This window comes from Coregonus lavaretus (genome assembly GCF_964263955.1).
Source record: "Coregonus lavaretus genome assembly, chromosome: 31".
Classification (NCBI taxonomy): Eukaryota; Metazoa; Chordata; class Actinopteri; order Salmoniformes; family Salmonidae; genus Coregonus; species Coregonus lavaretus.
Genome location: NC_140018.1, coordinates 16,059,242 through 16,074,033, shown reverse-complemented (window position 1 = coordinate 16,074,033; position 14,792 = coordinate 16,059,242). Strand labels below are relative to the sequence as shown.

Sequence of the window (14,792 nt, the reverse complement as noted above, 5' to 3'; positions counted from 1 at the left end):
TGTCTTTCTCTCTCCCTCACACTCTTCCCCCTTTTTGTGAGCGCTTCAGCCAAAGTAGCTAATCAGGCCCCACTCCATCATCATCATCACCCCCCCCCCCCCCCCCCCCCCCAGCCCTCTCTTCAGATTGAGTGAAGTTCTGGATGGGGGCAGGTGGGGAGCAAAAGGTCTACCTCTCTTAGAGTGCTCAGTTATGAGTATGGAGTAGCACTTGAGAGTTAGCTTGTTGAACCGTTTGAAGGAAGACAGACACTGAAGTTGTTCTGCTTTGCTCTGCTTCTGAGTGGCTCAGCATGATGAAAGGAAGTGGGAATTGATAGAAACTCATTATCTAAGACACTCAGGATATTAGGACTTGTTTTACGTCACTGGTGAAATTAGACTAACTCACTTTCTGATTTATTTTATTCCAGTGTCTAAATGTGTCTCACTGGCGAAATGGTGCTCATTTAATTCTGAGTTCTCCTGTTGTGTGTGTGTGTGTGTGTGTGTCTAGGTGGTGCTGGTGCGATGGAACGAGCCCTTTCAGAAGCTGGCCACCTGTGACACAGACGGAGGGATCTTTGTGTGGATCCAGTACGAGGGCCGCTGGTCTGTGGAGCTGGTTAATGACCGCGGGGCTCAGGTGGGAGACACTATGGGCCAGTAACCTGGACACAGAATAAGCCTAGTCCTGGTCTGAAATGGTACCCTATTCTCAAATACGGGCCATTGGTAGTGCACTATATAGGGCAGTGTTTCCCATCTCCAGTCCTCCAGTACCCCCAACAGAACACATTGTTGTTGTAGCCCTGGACAAGCTCACCAGATTCTACTCATTAAGGGCTTGATGATTAGTTGACAAGTTGAATCGGGTGTGCTTGTCTGGGCCTACAACAAAATGTGTGCTTATATTTTAGTAATTTAGCAGATGCTCTTATCCAGAGCAACTTACAGGAGCAATTGGGGTTAAGTGCCTTGCTCAAGGGCACATCAACAGATGTTTCAACTAGTCGACTTGGGGATTTGAACCTGCGACCTTTCGGTTACTGGCCCAACGCTCTTAACCACTAGGCTACCTGCCATTGGGGAAACACTGATATAGGGAATAGGGTCCTATTTCAGATGCAGCTCTGTGCTATAAAGCATGTTCATTGGAAATTCTCCATTGAGTACAGTATCTGACCTGTCCTCTCTGCAACCCCCCCCCAACCTTCTCCTGTAGGTGAGTGACTTCACCTGGTCTCATGACGGTACCCAGGCTCTCATCTCTTACCGTGATGGCTTTGTCCTGGTGGGCTCGGTCAGCGGCCAGAGACACTGGTCATCAGAGATCAACCTGGAGAGCCAGATCACCTGTGGTATCTGGACCCCCGATGACCAGCAGGTAACTAGTTCTACTACTCTACTACACACCTGACGACCAGCAGGTAACTCGTTCTACTACTCTACTACACACCTGACGACCAGCAGGTAACTAGGTCTACTACTCACCTGACGACTAGCAGGTAATTAGTTATACTACCCTACTACTCAGCTGACGACCAGCAGGTAACTAGTTCTAATACTCTACTACTCACCTAACGACCAGCAGGTAACTAGTTCTAATACTCTACTACTCACCTGAGGACCAGCAGGTAACTAGTTCTAATACTCTACTACTCACCTGACGACCAGCAGGTGACTAGTTCTACTACACACCTGACGACCAGCAGGTAACTAGTTCTACTACTCTACTACACACCTGACGACCAGCAGGTAACTAGTTATACTACTCACCTGACGACTAGCAGGTAATTAGTTCTACTACCCTACTACTCAGCTGATGACCAACAGGTAACTAGTTCTAATACTCTACTACTCACCTGACGACCAGCAGGTAACTAGTTATAATACTCTACTACTCACCTGACGACCAGCAGGTGACTAGTTCTAATACTCTACTACTCACCTGACGACCAGCAGGTGACTAGTTCTAATACTCTACTACTCACCTGACGACCAGCAGGTGACTAGTTCTAATACTCTACTACTCACCTGACGACTAGCAGGTAACTAGTTGTACTACTCACCTGACGACCAGCAGGTAACTAGTTATACTACTCACCTGACGACCAGCAGATAATTAGTTCTACTACCCTACTACTCAGCTGACGACCAGCAGGTAACTAGTTCTAATACTCTACTACTCACCTGACGACTAGCAGGTAACTAGTTCTAATACTCTACTACTCACCTGACGACCAGCAGGTGACTAGTTATAATACTCTACTACTCACTTGACGACCAGCAGGTGACTAGTTATAATACTCTACTACTCACCTGACGACCAGCAGGTGACTAGTTATAATACTCTACTACTCACTTGACGACCAGCAGGTGACTAGTTATAATACTCTACTACTCACCTGACGACTAGCAGGTAACTAGTTGTACTACTCACCTGACGACCAGCAGGTACAGTGGGGAAAAAAAGTATTTAGTCAGCCAACAATTGTGCAAGTTCTCCCACTTAAAAAGATGAGAGAGGCCTGTATTTTTCATCATAGGTACACGTCAACTATGACAGACAAATTGAGAAAAAAGAATCCAGAAAATCACATTGTAGGATTTTTTATGAATTTATTTGCAAATTATGGTGGAAAATAAGTATTTGGTCAATAACAAAAGTTTCTCAATACTTTGTTATATACCCCTTGTTGGCAATGACACAGGTCAAACGTTTTCTGTAAGTCTTCACAAGGTTTTCACACACTGTTGCTGGTATTTTGGCCCATTCCTCCATGCAGATCTCCTCTAGAGCAGTGATGTTTTGGGGCTGTCGCTGGGCAACACGGACTTTCAACTCCCTCCAAAGATTTTCTATGGGGTTGAGATCTGGAGACTGGCTAGGCCACTCCAGGACCTTGAAATGCTTCTTACGAAGCCACTCCTTCGTTGCCCGGGAGGTGTGTTTGGGATCATTGTCATGCTAAAAGACCCAGCCACGTTTCATCTTCAATGCCCTTGCTGATGGAAGGAGGTTTTCACTCAAAATCTCACGATACATGGCCCCATTCATTCTTTCCTTTACACGGATCAGTCGTCCTGGTCCCTTTGCAGAAAAACAGCCCCAAAGCATGAAGTTTCCACCCCCATGCTTCACAGTAGGTATGGTGTTCTTTGGATGCAACTCAGCATTCTTTGTCCTCCAAACACGATGAGTTGAGTTTTTACCAAAAAGTTATATTTTGGTTTCATCTGACCATATGACATTCTCCCAATCCTCTTCTGGATCATCCAAATGCACTCTAGCAAACTTCAGACGGGCCTGGACATGTACTGGCTTAAGCAGGGGGACACGTCTGGCACTGCAGGATTTGAGTCCCTGGCGGAGTAGTGTGTTACTGATGGTAGGCTTTGTTACTTTGGTCCCAGCTCTCTGCAGGTCATTCACTAGGTCCCCCCGTGTGGTTCTGGGATTTTTGCTCACCGTTCTTGTGATCATTTTGACCCCACGGGGTGAGATCTTGCGTGGAGCCCCAGATCGAGGGAGATTATCAGTGGTCTTGTATGTCTTCCATTTCCTAATAATTGCTCCCACAGTTGATTTCTTCAAACCAAGCTGCTTACCTATTGCAGATTCAGTCTTCCCAGCCTGGTGCAGGTCTACAATTTTGTTTCTGGTGTCCTTTGACAGCTCTTTGGTCTTGACCATAGTGGAGTTTGGAGTGTGACTGTTTGAGGTTGTGGACAGATGTCTTTTATACTGATAACAAGTTCAAACAGGTGCCATTAATACAGGTAACGAGTGGAGGACAGAGGAGCCTCTTAAAGAAGAAGTTACAGGTCTATGAGAGCCTGAAATCTTGCTTGTTTGTAGGTGACCAAATACTTATTTTCCACCATAATTTGCAAATAAATTCATGAAAAATCCTACAATGTGATTTTCTGGAAAAAAAAATCTCAATTTGTCTGTCATAGTTGACGTGTACCTATGATGAAAATGACAGGCCTCTCTCATCTTTTTAAGTGGGAGAACTTGCACAATTGGTGGCTGACTAAATAATTTTTTCCCCCACTGTAACTAGTTCTACTACTCACCTGACGACCAGCAGGTGACTAGTTCTAATACTCTACTACTCACCTGATGACCAACAGGTAACTAGTTCTAATACTCTACTACTCACCTGACGACCAGCAGGTGACTAGTTCTAATACTCTACTACTCACCTGATGACAGCAGATAACTAGTTCTACTACACACCTGACGACTAGCAGGTAACTAGTTCTAATACTCTACCACTCACCTGATGACAGCAGGTAACTAGTTCTACTACACACCTGACGACTAGCAGGTAACTAGTTCTAATACTCTACTACTCACCTGATGACAGCAGGTAACTAGTTATACTACTCACCTGACGACCAGCAGGTAATTAGTTCTACTACTCACCTGACGACCAGCAGGTAATTAGTTCTACTACCCTACTACTCAGCTGACGACCAGCAGGTAACTAGTTCTAATACTCTACTACTCACCTGATGACCAGCAGGTGACTAGTTCTAATACTCTACTACTCACCTGACGACCAGCAGGTAATTAGTTATACTACTCACCTGACGACCAGCAGTTGATTAGTTCTACTACCCTACTACTCAGCTGACGACCAGCAGGTAACTAGTTCTAATACTCTACTACTCACCTGATGACAGCAGGTAACTAGTTCTACTACACACCTGACGACCAGCAGGTAACTAGTTCTAATACTCTACTACACACCTGACGACCAGCAGGTAACTAGTTCTACTACTCACCTGACGACCAGCAGGTAATTAGTTATACTACCCTACTACTCAGCTGACGACCAGCAGGTAACTAGTTCTAATACTCTACTACTCACCTGATGACCAGCAGGTGACTAGTTCTAATACTCTACTACTCACTTGACGACCAGCAGGTGACTAGTTATAATACTCTACTACTCACCTGACGACTAGCAGGTAACTAGTTCTACTACTCACCTGACGACCAGCAGGTGACTAGTTCTAATACTCTAATACTCACCTGATGACCAGCAGGTGACTAGTTCTACTACTCACCTGACGACCAGCAGGTGACTAGTTCTAATACTCTACTACTCACCTGACGACCAGCAGGTGACTAGTTCTAATACTCTACTACTCACCTAACGACCAGCAGGTAACTAGTTATACTACTCACCTGACGACCAGCAAGTAACTAGTTATACTACTCTACTACTCAGCTGATGACCAGCAGGTAACTAGTTCTACTACTCACCTGACGACCAGCAGGTAACTAGTTCCACTACTCACCTGACGACCAGCAGGTAACTAGTTCTACTACTCACCTGACGACCCGCAGGTAACTAGTTCCACTACTCACCTGACGACCAGCAGGTAACTAGTTCCACTACTCACCTGACGACCAGCAGGTAACTAGTTCCAATACTCTACTACTCACCTGATGGTGCACAGAAGCTGTTTTGCTCCACTCATTGTGTAACACCCACCTGACCCATTGGTTTGATGGGGGGGGGGGCAGTGTTTAAGTTAATATTCTTGTTTTGCTCTGTGTCAATAGTCTATTTTATGCTATATAACTCTAATTATGTACATGCTATACTCGATTATTTGTTATTAATATGTATTGTACTGTTATTTGTTATATATTATACAGTAACGCTACATACATTTCAGTCCTTGACTCAGCTTCTTTATGAACATTAAAATGAAAGTGCAAGTGGTCGCTGACTAGGGTCAGGAGTTTTTCCTGATAATGTGACCATACCTGACCAGGAAAAACTCCAGGTTCTAACAATTTCTGTGATCATGATGGAAGGAAGACATAAAAGTGTTTTTCCACAGCCCCAGTATTTTGGTTCCGAGCAGAAAGGCCTGAGGCTGTGTTAGTACCGTGGTTTGTACTGAGTGACAGTCAGACTAGAGCTGGGATGATCAATGGAAAATTATCAACACCGACCATACGGATCACTTATCGCAGGCATTTTGCTGATATCGTTCATTACGATAAGTACCCTATACTAGAGAAAGTTTGAAATGAAATAAGTTTGCGAATATGGGTGATTGTTAATGGTACAATTGATGGCTATAACCATCAAACTAGTAGTAGCTATTATAAACTGGTTACCAACGTAATTAGAGCAGTAAAAATGTATGTTTTGTCATACCCGTGGTATACGGTCTGATACCACAGCTGTCAGACAATCAGCATTCAGGGCTCGAACCACCCAGTTTATAATTATCGTTATCGCATCTATTCAGGCAATTTATTACGACATGGATTTTTGTCCATATCGCCCAGCTCATAGTCAGACTCACTGCTTATCTACATTATCTGTCTTACTATGAGGTGCTTTTTTGTAGGACATTTTTGTCTGTGCCCTGACACGATGTCAGCTCAGTTTAGTTTGTTGGCGAGTTTGTGTTTCTGTCTCTCTAGCTGATCATCTCTCTCTAGCGCTGCACAAATATCCTAGACTCTAGTTTGTAGGACCTAGACACATTTCCATTGTTCGCTGTAACGTATGGACAATAAAGGTTGTATTCTATTCTAGATTCTAGGACCAAGATGACTTAACCGTTGGTGTCCCTCCCTGGTTGTGTGTAACTGTGTTGTCATGTCTCTCCCCATGCAGGTGTTGTTTGGTACTGCGGATGGCCAGGTGATTGTGATGGACTGCCACGGGCGCATGCTGGCCCACATCCTGCTGCACGAGTCAGACGGCATTGTCAGCATGTCATGGAACTACCCCAGCTTCCTGGTGGAGGACAGCAGCGAGAGCGACACCGACTCAGACGACTACACACCACCACAAGGTACACTACTCTTACAATCCTTACCCAATCTACGCCCCAGTTTACACCCCTTAGGCCCTAACCCACACACCTTTACAGGTACAGTCCACCCCCCTTCCCAAACCTGAAAGGTACAGATCCCTTCCCCTCAGAATCTTCTGTTTATGCCCCCCTGCAAGCTACAGTAACAGGCAGCCTGGGGTCACAGCAGGCACTCTACTCTCAATCTGTTGTCTTCCTGTCTCCTCATCAGGGTTATGCTTTACTTATAATCTAGCAGGACAGAATACTAGTACACAGCATGAGAGTTAAATCCGTCATAGAATACAATTTTAATCTGTAATAGGTTTAGGTTTGATGATGAGACGATGCCTGTTGGGAGCAGAATTACAGGGAAGCGTTCGGTCCAGCTGCCCTGTCCCTCCTGCGGTACCTCCCTCTGTGCAGATGAAAGCAGATGTGTGGCCATCTGTTCTCCCCTAATTCTTCCTCCTCCTCTCTTTCTCACATTTTTACCTCACATCTCTCCTCCAGTGACCTGCTATGCACTGTTTTGTTTTAAGAAAGGTAAAACGGGGTATGGTTGAGAGAAGTGACCCTGATGCAATACAACCGAAACATCCAATTTTAGGAAACGTGTATGAAAAGTTTGACATTGGATCCCTAATGCTTCATAGTTTAAAGAATTTACCTTTGTAATTATTTGATCACATGCATGTCATTTGTGATGCTCACTTCACATGCATACTGCTCTGTAACTCCCCGTGGGCCAACTAATTAACGGTCGGAAATGGGAAGGTGATCATTGGACTGCACTGAACTCAGTCTATTAAAGTAATCCACTCCCAGACTGTGGGGGAGTAGGGGACAGGGACTCAAAGGGCCCCTAAAAACAAACGAGTGTGAAGGAGCGGAGGGAGGGATAGAGCAAAATAAGGAGCATGGAGAGGAGAGTAGAGGACACAGTGGACGTGGGGAGGACGTGTGTGACATTGGGCTGATTTTGTCACAGGAAGTCCTAATAGCTGACTTGGTTTTGGGGACGGTGGCGTATAGCTGTCACAGTCAAAGTCACACCTCACCGGTCCCCTGGTTGTGCGTCACCCTAGTGACCGCCAGCCTGGGCCTTTGTCATGGAAACTGATTCATGGATAATATGGTTCCAAATGTAATGTTTTTGCAGTACACGTGCCAACGGAAAATGGTGGCTCAGTGCAGCCCTATCAAAAGCTAATGGAATTCTGAGTGAAGTTCCAAAACACATAACCCCCACCATATGGCTTTCAGGTCAAATAGAATTAAATGTTACCTTCAATTCAGAGTTTTCGCTGCAGTCATTTATATGTGGCGCTGCGCCACGGCAAAATCATTGTCGCCACGTGAAAAAAAATATGCAACATTAAATAATATTTCTGCCGAGGTGCACTATGAAGATACTAGAACAGTCCACATTTACTTTTCGTCTGCAAACAAAATGAGTAATCAATAGAAAAATCAGACTACCCCAGAGTAGAATAGTTTCTGTTTACCTAGTCGGTTTGTTGCGCGTTATATGCGAGATAAATATTCCTATTGAGGCTCATTCACGTTACGAGTGCCATAAGAAGGGAAACATGCATTCTGACAAGCAGTCAATGCACAACAATTCTTGCAATCGGGGGGGAAAACAGCCGTTTTAATGGTCTTTGTTAAAAAGAGGGAGATCTTTCCATTCCTACTTTATTTATGAATCAACTCCTAAATATGTGCGAACTGCACCATTTTAAACCCGGTGTTTTTAGCAGCAGCATGGTTAAGCACATTACTGCTCTGCAAATAGTTGTGAGTGCATAGGGGAGAGTGGGGCTAAATGTAACACGGGTCAATTGTAGGGTAACTTGGGGTAAAATGCCACCCTACCTAAAAATCTTTTTTTTTGAGTGACTTAAATTGTGACATAACAGATTATATTTTTTTGTTGAGCAAGAGTAGCGGCAACCAGGGAAAGTGTTGTGGGAAGAAATTGTGACATGAAAGTGGTTTCTGTGAGAAGTACTGGCATGGGGCATGTTACCCTGTGTTTTTTGGGACATTAAATTCATCAATAGGATGCTAACCAGTTAAAATATAACGTTTAGGATCTAGCTAATGATTAGCCCAATAGGGTAAATGCAAAAATAGACAACCCCATGCTTCAGCCTATTTATTTATAGCCACTATGCTGCATCAGTTGGGCTACAGGTGATCATGTTTATTGCTAATAGCATACCTGATAGTATGGACCATACATATGCTATATGCATGGTCCAATATGTTAAAAATAATTTTAAAATGTAACCAATATAGCTAGGTTTCCATCCAATATGCGACAAATTTTGATGCAAATATTTGATAATCTGCTTAAACAATATGTGCATTTTCCCACAAGGGATGTGTTTCCATCAAACATACTTTTTGCAGATAAATGGCTGTGCGTGATGACGTAGTGCTTTTGTCACAAAAGCTGTTGCTTTATATAGCAAATCTGCCCACTCTGGTCTTGGCACATGCGCTCTAGCCAACAGCTAGCAGATACAGTGCGGGTAGGCTACCTACATTATGAGATTATTATGGATAAGTGCGATATTATTTGTATTTGTCAAACGGCAGGCAAGCATCGATCATCATGTCCCCAGAATAAGACCCTGGATATTTATTGGAAAGGCACATCAAGCTCATCACTTTGCACATTCACTACCCTGTGAAGTTCATCATAACTTATTTCATATGTAGCCTAATAAACTGCACACAAACAAATCATTGCGTGACAAAAAGATCCCACCACGTCGAACAAACAAATTGTCTGTCGGCATTTATAAAATTGTACCGGCATTTCCTGTTTCCATCAGCCCGGTCGTGACTTTTTTCATGCGTCAGTTTATTCATCCGCATTAAAGGGTTGGATGGAAACGTGGTTTATGTTATTGGGCTCATTTCTGGAGGTGGAAATTATCATTTTAAATGGTGTCAGCATAATTTTATTTTCATTCATTTGGAGTAGAATATCCTTTTTAAAAGTCACCAGAACTGAGCTTCTAAGTCCTTCTACATAAAAATTATCCGGGAGCCCCGTGACCTTTTCCAGAGGAAACACTGCTTCAATTTGAATCATCATTTTACCCTAATTCTATGTCTCTTGTCTACACCAACTCCCCTCATCCCTCCAATGACCTGAAAGCAGTACTGTACAGCTACAAGGTTACCAGTTTAACCAAGGGGCCGATATGTGATGTAACTGCTTTAATAGGGCTTTGTTAGAGATACCCTTGTGTTACACAAACCTGTCTGTTTGCTGCATCTCCCCTGGTCTTTGGTTTGCTAAGCATTTCTTTGGTGGAACACCTCTCAGCCCCATTGGGGAGTGATGTGCATGATTAGCAGCTCACATAACGGCCTCCATTTTATGTGCACAGTTTTTTTTTCTTCTTAATTGCATCTCTTTGGTTGCTATGGTTGTATCGATGGCTGGGCCTGGGCCAGCCTCCCCTTGATGTGTTTACAGTCTGGTCGGTCGGTGTGTAGTAAAGTTAAAAAGTGCTTGCCTTAGCTGGAACGGTAATTATGCTCTAATTCACTAATTAAAAAAGTCGCTGGTAATTGATTGGCGCTGAGAAATGATCTGCGGGCATAGCAGGCTGGCGGGAAGGGCAGGCTAGCGGACGACTCTCAAGACGCTGGTTGAAGATGCCAGGCCTTCTGCTGCTGCTGTCTGACTGCCAAGATTACTTTGACATGATATTTGCTACACCATGACACTGGAGTGTTGCTTAGAACTAAACAATACAACCAGTACATCACACACTGTTTAATACAGGACAGGACTGGGTTTCCCAGAAGCATCGTAGCACTTAGTTTCATGGAATTAAGATGATTTTAGTGCTATGATGCTTTTGGGAAATCCAGCCCAGGTCAGTTTCATAGCGTAGCACAATGCAAAGAGTAGGATGTAACCTTGACATTTTTTCCTGACAACGTGACGTGATCAGTTCCTCATGTTTAGGTAAAGCTCCTCGCCCTTCATCACTGATCGTATGTTCACATAAAACCATGGACTAATACAGAACGGTCATGATAGTCGTCCCTAGTCCCTTTGAGGCACCCCAGATTTACATGGTGTACAAAGCAGCGGTGGCTGTGTTTTTATGAAGGCCTGTTATTTATAGCCCTGAGAGAGTGGACGGATGGTAGTAAGGTGAGATGCATGGGTGTCTTTGTGCTTCTGAATAGGACACAGTAGAGATTACTACCCCAAGATTAATCACTAGGAGCAGCTGCCAAAGATGCAGAAATGTCCTTGTGTCCCACTACCCCTCCCCCATTACACACACACACACACACACACACACACACGGTGTCCCTCACTCTCAATCTATTTTATGGCCCACTGGAAATGCATATTGATCACCCCATCCTCTGACGTGGTTGCTAAGACGTTATCAACGTATAATACAGGGAATGCTTGCATATGGTCTGAATCCCTGAAAATATAAGAAAGAGCAATTTCTCGTAGTCGGAATGTCAGTCTCTCTGAAATAGAATCAGAATAGGATCATGGTTGACCTGGTTTTGTATCGCTCTGTTGACCTCCCTCTCTGTCTTTATCTGGTTGTGTTTCGGTCTCTTTGTTTCTGTGGTTGTGTTGTGGTATATCTCTCTCTCTGACCTGGTCTTGTTGGGGTCTTTGTCTCCGCAGTGCAACGTTTGAAGCCTCTGCTGACGGTCAGCTTCACCTCTGGAGACATCAGCCTGATGAACAACTATGATGACCTCTCTCCCACTCTCATCCGCACTGGCCTCAAGGGTATGTGTGTTTGTATCAAGGTTATTATAGTTTTAAAAAAATATTTATTTGTTTTTATTTCTATTAGTTTTTAGATTTTTTTCAGTTTAGTTTCACTTAGTTTTCAGACCTGATTTGCTAGTTTGTATTTAGTTTCAGTTGGTTAAAAGTATTTATATTTCGTTTTTATATTATTACGTTTCAGATTTCGTGTTAGGGAGAGAAAGCATGCGTGGGCCAGGCTATGAGCTATTTGTGTTGTATAGTTTATATAGTATTTTCGGGGGGGATATCTGGGGGGCAGCAATACATAAGGTGATGATGGGTCAGGTCATAGGTTAGGTTTAAAGGGGCAGTCAGCAGTTGCTACATCCATTGAAGACTATAACTTATAAATGCCTCATGAGCGTAGTTTCAACTGTTGTTCCCCATCAGAACCCAAAATATAAGCTTGTTTTACTCCAATGTTTGTAAACAAAGTAAACGTAAACACTAACTCCTCAAAACATGGTTAAAACTATCATTTTGATCATGGATGGTCAGTCCTTGCATCCATAGCTCTGTCTATGAATTTTAAGTGGTTACATTTCTCCAGCCCCATCCCTCAGCTTTTTACCGAAACAGTGGCGGGCCCTTTAAATTATAAAGTCAATCTCAATGTGACTGCGCTGAGACTGGTACAAAAAATATGGTGGAAGGAAACTTGCTCATGTTTATACCAATCCAATGCCTTTTCACCTCAGTAGGACATGTAAGAAGAATCATGCACAAACTAGGCCTATTTGAAACATGGCCATATCCTGGCAGCATTTACCCGCCAGATTCAGTAGCTTGAAAACCGTCCAAAAGCTTGAAAACCACACTTGATTTTTGCCCAAAGTTTAGAAAGGAAACTACAACTGAACGTAATTCATGATGGTATTTATTGTTTTGGAGTCAAAGATGGCTTCATTAAAGTTGTAGTTTTTCAAACTGGTTTGTTAAAGCGGCAATATTTGACCAAATTCACATAGAAATGTGCGTTATAGATCTGTCATTCTCATTGAAAGCAAGTCATTGAAAGCGTTATTTCTATGCTTCGCGTTCTTAAGTTTCATTTTTGCATCTTTTACTTTCGGTTTTGTACACAAGCTTCAAACAGCTGAAAATACAATATTTTTGCTTATGGAAAATATATTTCACTGAGTTTTAGATGTTACAATGATTCTCTACACTATACTTGCTTGTTTTGTCACATAAACTGAAATTAGGCGAATTATTACAATTTTAGCAACCAGGAAATGGTGGAGCGATTTCTGCGTAGTGCATCTTTAATTATTTTATTTCAGTTGACTAAATCGTTTTTTCATGATTAGTTTTAGCTTACTATAATAGCTTTGGTTTGTATTTGTGTGTTTAGTCCTCTCTCTCACTCCTTTTGGGGATGGGGGGACGGTCTGTGTATTCCCAGGGTTTTTTCTGGATCAAAAATGGGCTTAGGTGGTGGGCGTGGCGGGGGCACGGTCGGCCCGTCGGAGGGGCTGAATTCTTTAGAATTTGAGGCCCCCATCTTGGCGGTGTAGAGACATTTTTGCCTTTTTAAAGCAAATTTCCTGCAATTCTATGCATTTTGCCATGGCTAATGCTGTGTTCTTTTGCTCAAACATGATAACAAAATCTATATTGCGAAATTCTCCCTGACTTTTACATTTACATTTACGTCATTTAGCAGACGCTCTTATCCAGAGCGACTTACACATTTTTATTTTGGTGATTGTTAGTTCTCAAAGATGATATAATAAAATAAGATATAGCTCCATTATTTTTTCTACATACTTTATATCTGGTTTTAGTTGTTTTGGTTAAGTTACACGGAAAGTGTTTTTCCATCCCGTTATTATTTTATTTTTTGGCACTGTTTGGATTTAGACGATCCGAAAAAACCCTGATTCCCACTCTCTTCTGCTGTCTAGACCTATATCACACACATTGGTCAGTGGTGTTCTTAAGGGTAAGTGGTTTGTGCGCGTGTGTGTAAACTGTGTATGTATGCTCACCCTCTCTCCTCTTCTCGGTGTGTGGTAGATGTAGTGGTCCAGTGGTGTTCTCAGGGTGATCTCCTGGCCGTGGCTGGGATGGAGAGAGCTGTCCTGCCCTCCGACTCCTCCTGTCTACCTCCCACCAGAAACGCCATCGTCAAGTTCTACAACGTCTGCGGAGAGCACATCTACACACTGGACACGCCTGCACAGGTAATAACACACACACACACACACACACACACACACTTAGACACACTCCAGCATCCACAACACATCTTCAGTACCACACACACACACATACACACACAACACCTTACATTGGTAAACATACTATTGAGAAGTCACATCATATGCTATAAGTTCCATAGAATAATCACCATCCCCGTTCTCTCCAGCGTCCCATCACCACGCTGTGCTGGGGTCACCGGGACTCTCGTCTGTTCTTGGCGTGCGGCGCGGTACTCTACGTGGTGCGGGTGGAGCACCGGGTGGCCAGCCTGCAGCTGCTGTGCCAGCAGGGCATCGCCGGGGCGCTCCGGGAGGAGAAGGACGTGGCAAAGCTCACCATGCCCTCTCGTCTCTGCTCTTACGTCACCACAGCCTTCGCACCCACCATCAAGGTACAGGGGTTAGGGGATGTCACATACCGTATGGATGTATGTCTGGGAGGGTGAGGATGTGCTACTCTATGGAAAGGGGAGGTTGAGGGTTCTGGTTATACAAACTGACATTCAGTTTCCAGGGTAAGATAGGGGGTTGAAAAAGAGTTGAACAAGGGATAAAATTGCTACTTGACTTGAGTCAGCACCAGGAGTCGCCGCTTTGTGCCAGAATGCTCATCATCCTCTCTCCACCTCTAGCCCCCCATTCCGGACCCCAACAATATGCGTGACTTTGTGAGTTACCCGACGGCGGGGAACGAGCGTTTGCACTGCACCATGAAGCGTACGGAGGACAACCCTGAGGTGGGCGGGCCCTGTTACACCCTCTACCTGGAATACCTGGGGGGCTTGGTGCCCATCCTCAAGGGCCGACGCATCAGCAAGCTCCGTCCCGAGTTCGTGATCATGGACCCCAAGACGGACGGCAAAGCAGGTGAGGTTATACTGGAGATGCTGTGTGAGGTGGTTTGAAAGTGTTGATGGTGCTTGTTTTGAAAATGTCACATTGAAATC

At 43.9% G+C, this 14,792-nt stretch overlaps 1 protein-coding gene across 1 annotated transcript in view; it reads left to right on the top strand.

Annotated features, from left to right (window-relative positions):
* tulp4a (TUB like protein 4a) overlaps window positions 1-14,792 on the top strand; it is a 49,588-nt gene that overhangs the window by 26,714 nt on the left and 8,082 nt on the right. Inside the window, exons 3-9 of the mRNA XM_084149520.1 lie at window positions 497-625; window positions 1,205-1,366; window positions 6,639-6,819; window positions 11,510-11,617; window positions 13,661-13,827; window positions 14,013-14,237; window positions 14,478-14,712. Of these exons, the coding sequence (XP_084005646.1) occupies window positions 497-625; window positions 1,205-1,366; window positions 6,639-6,819; window positions 11,510-11,617; window positions 13,661-13,827; window positions 14,013-14,237; window positions 14,478-14,712 (1,207 nt within the window). The remainder of the gene's footprint in view (window positions 1-496; window positions 626-1,204; window positions 1,367-6,638; window positions 6,820-11,509; window positions 11,618-13,660; window positions 13,828-14,012; window positions 14,238-14,477; window positions 14,713-14,792) is intronic.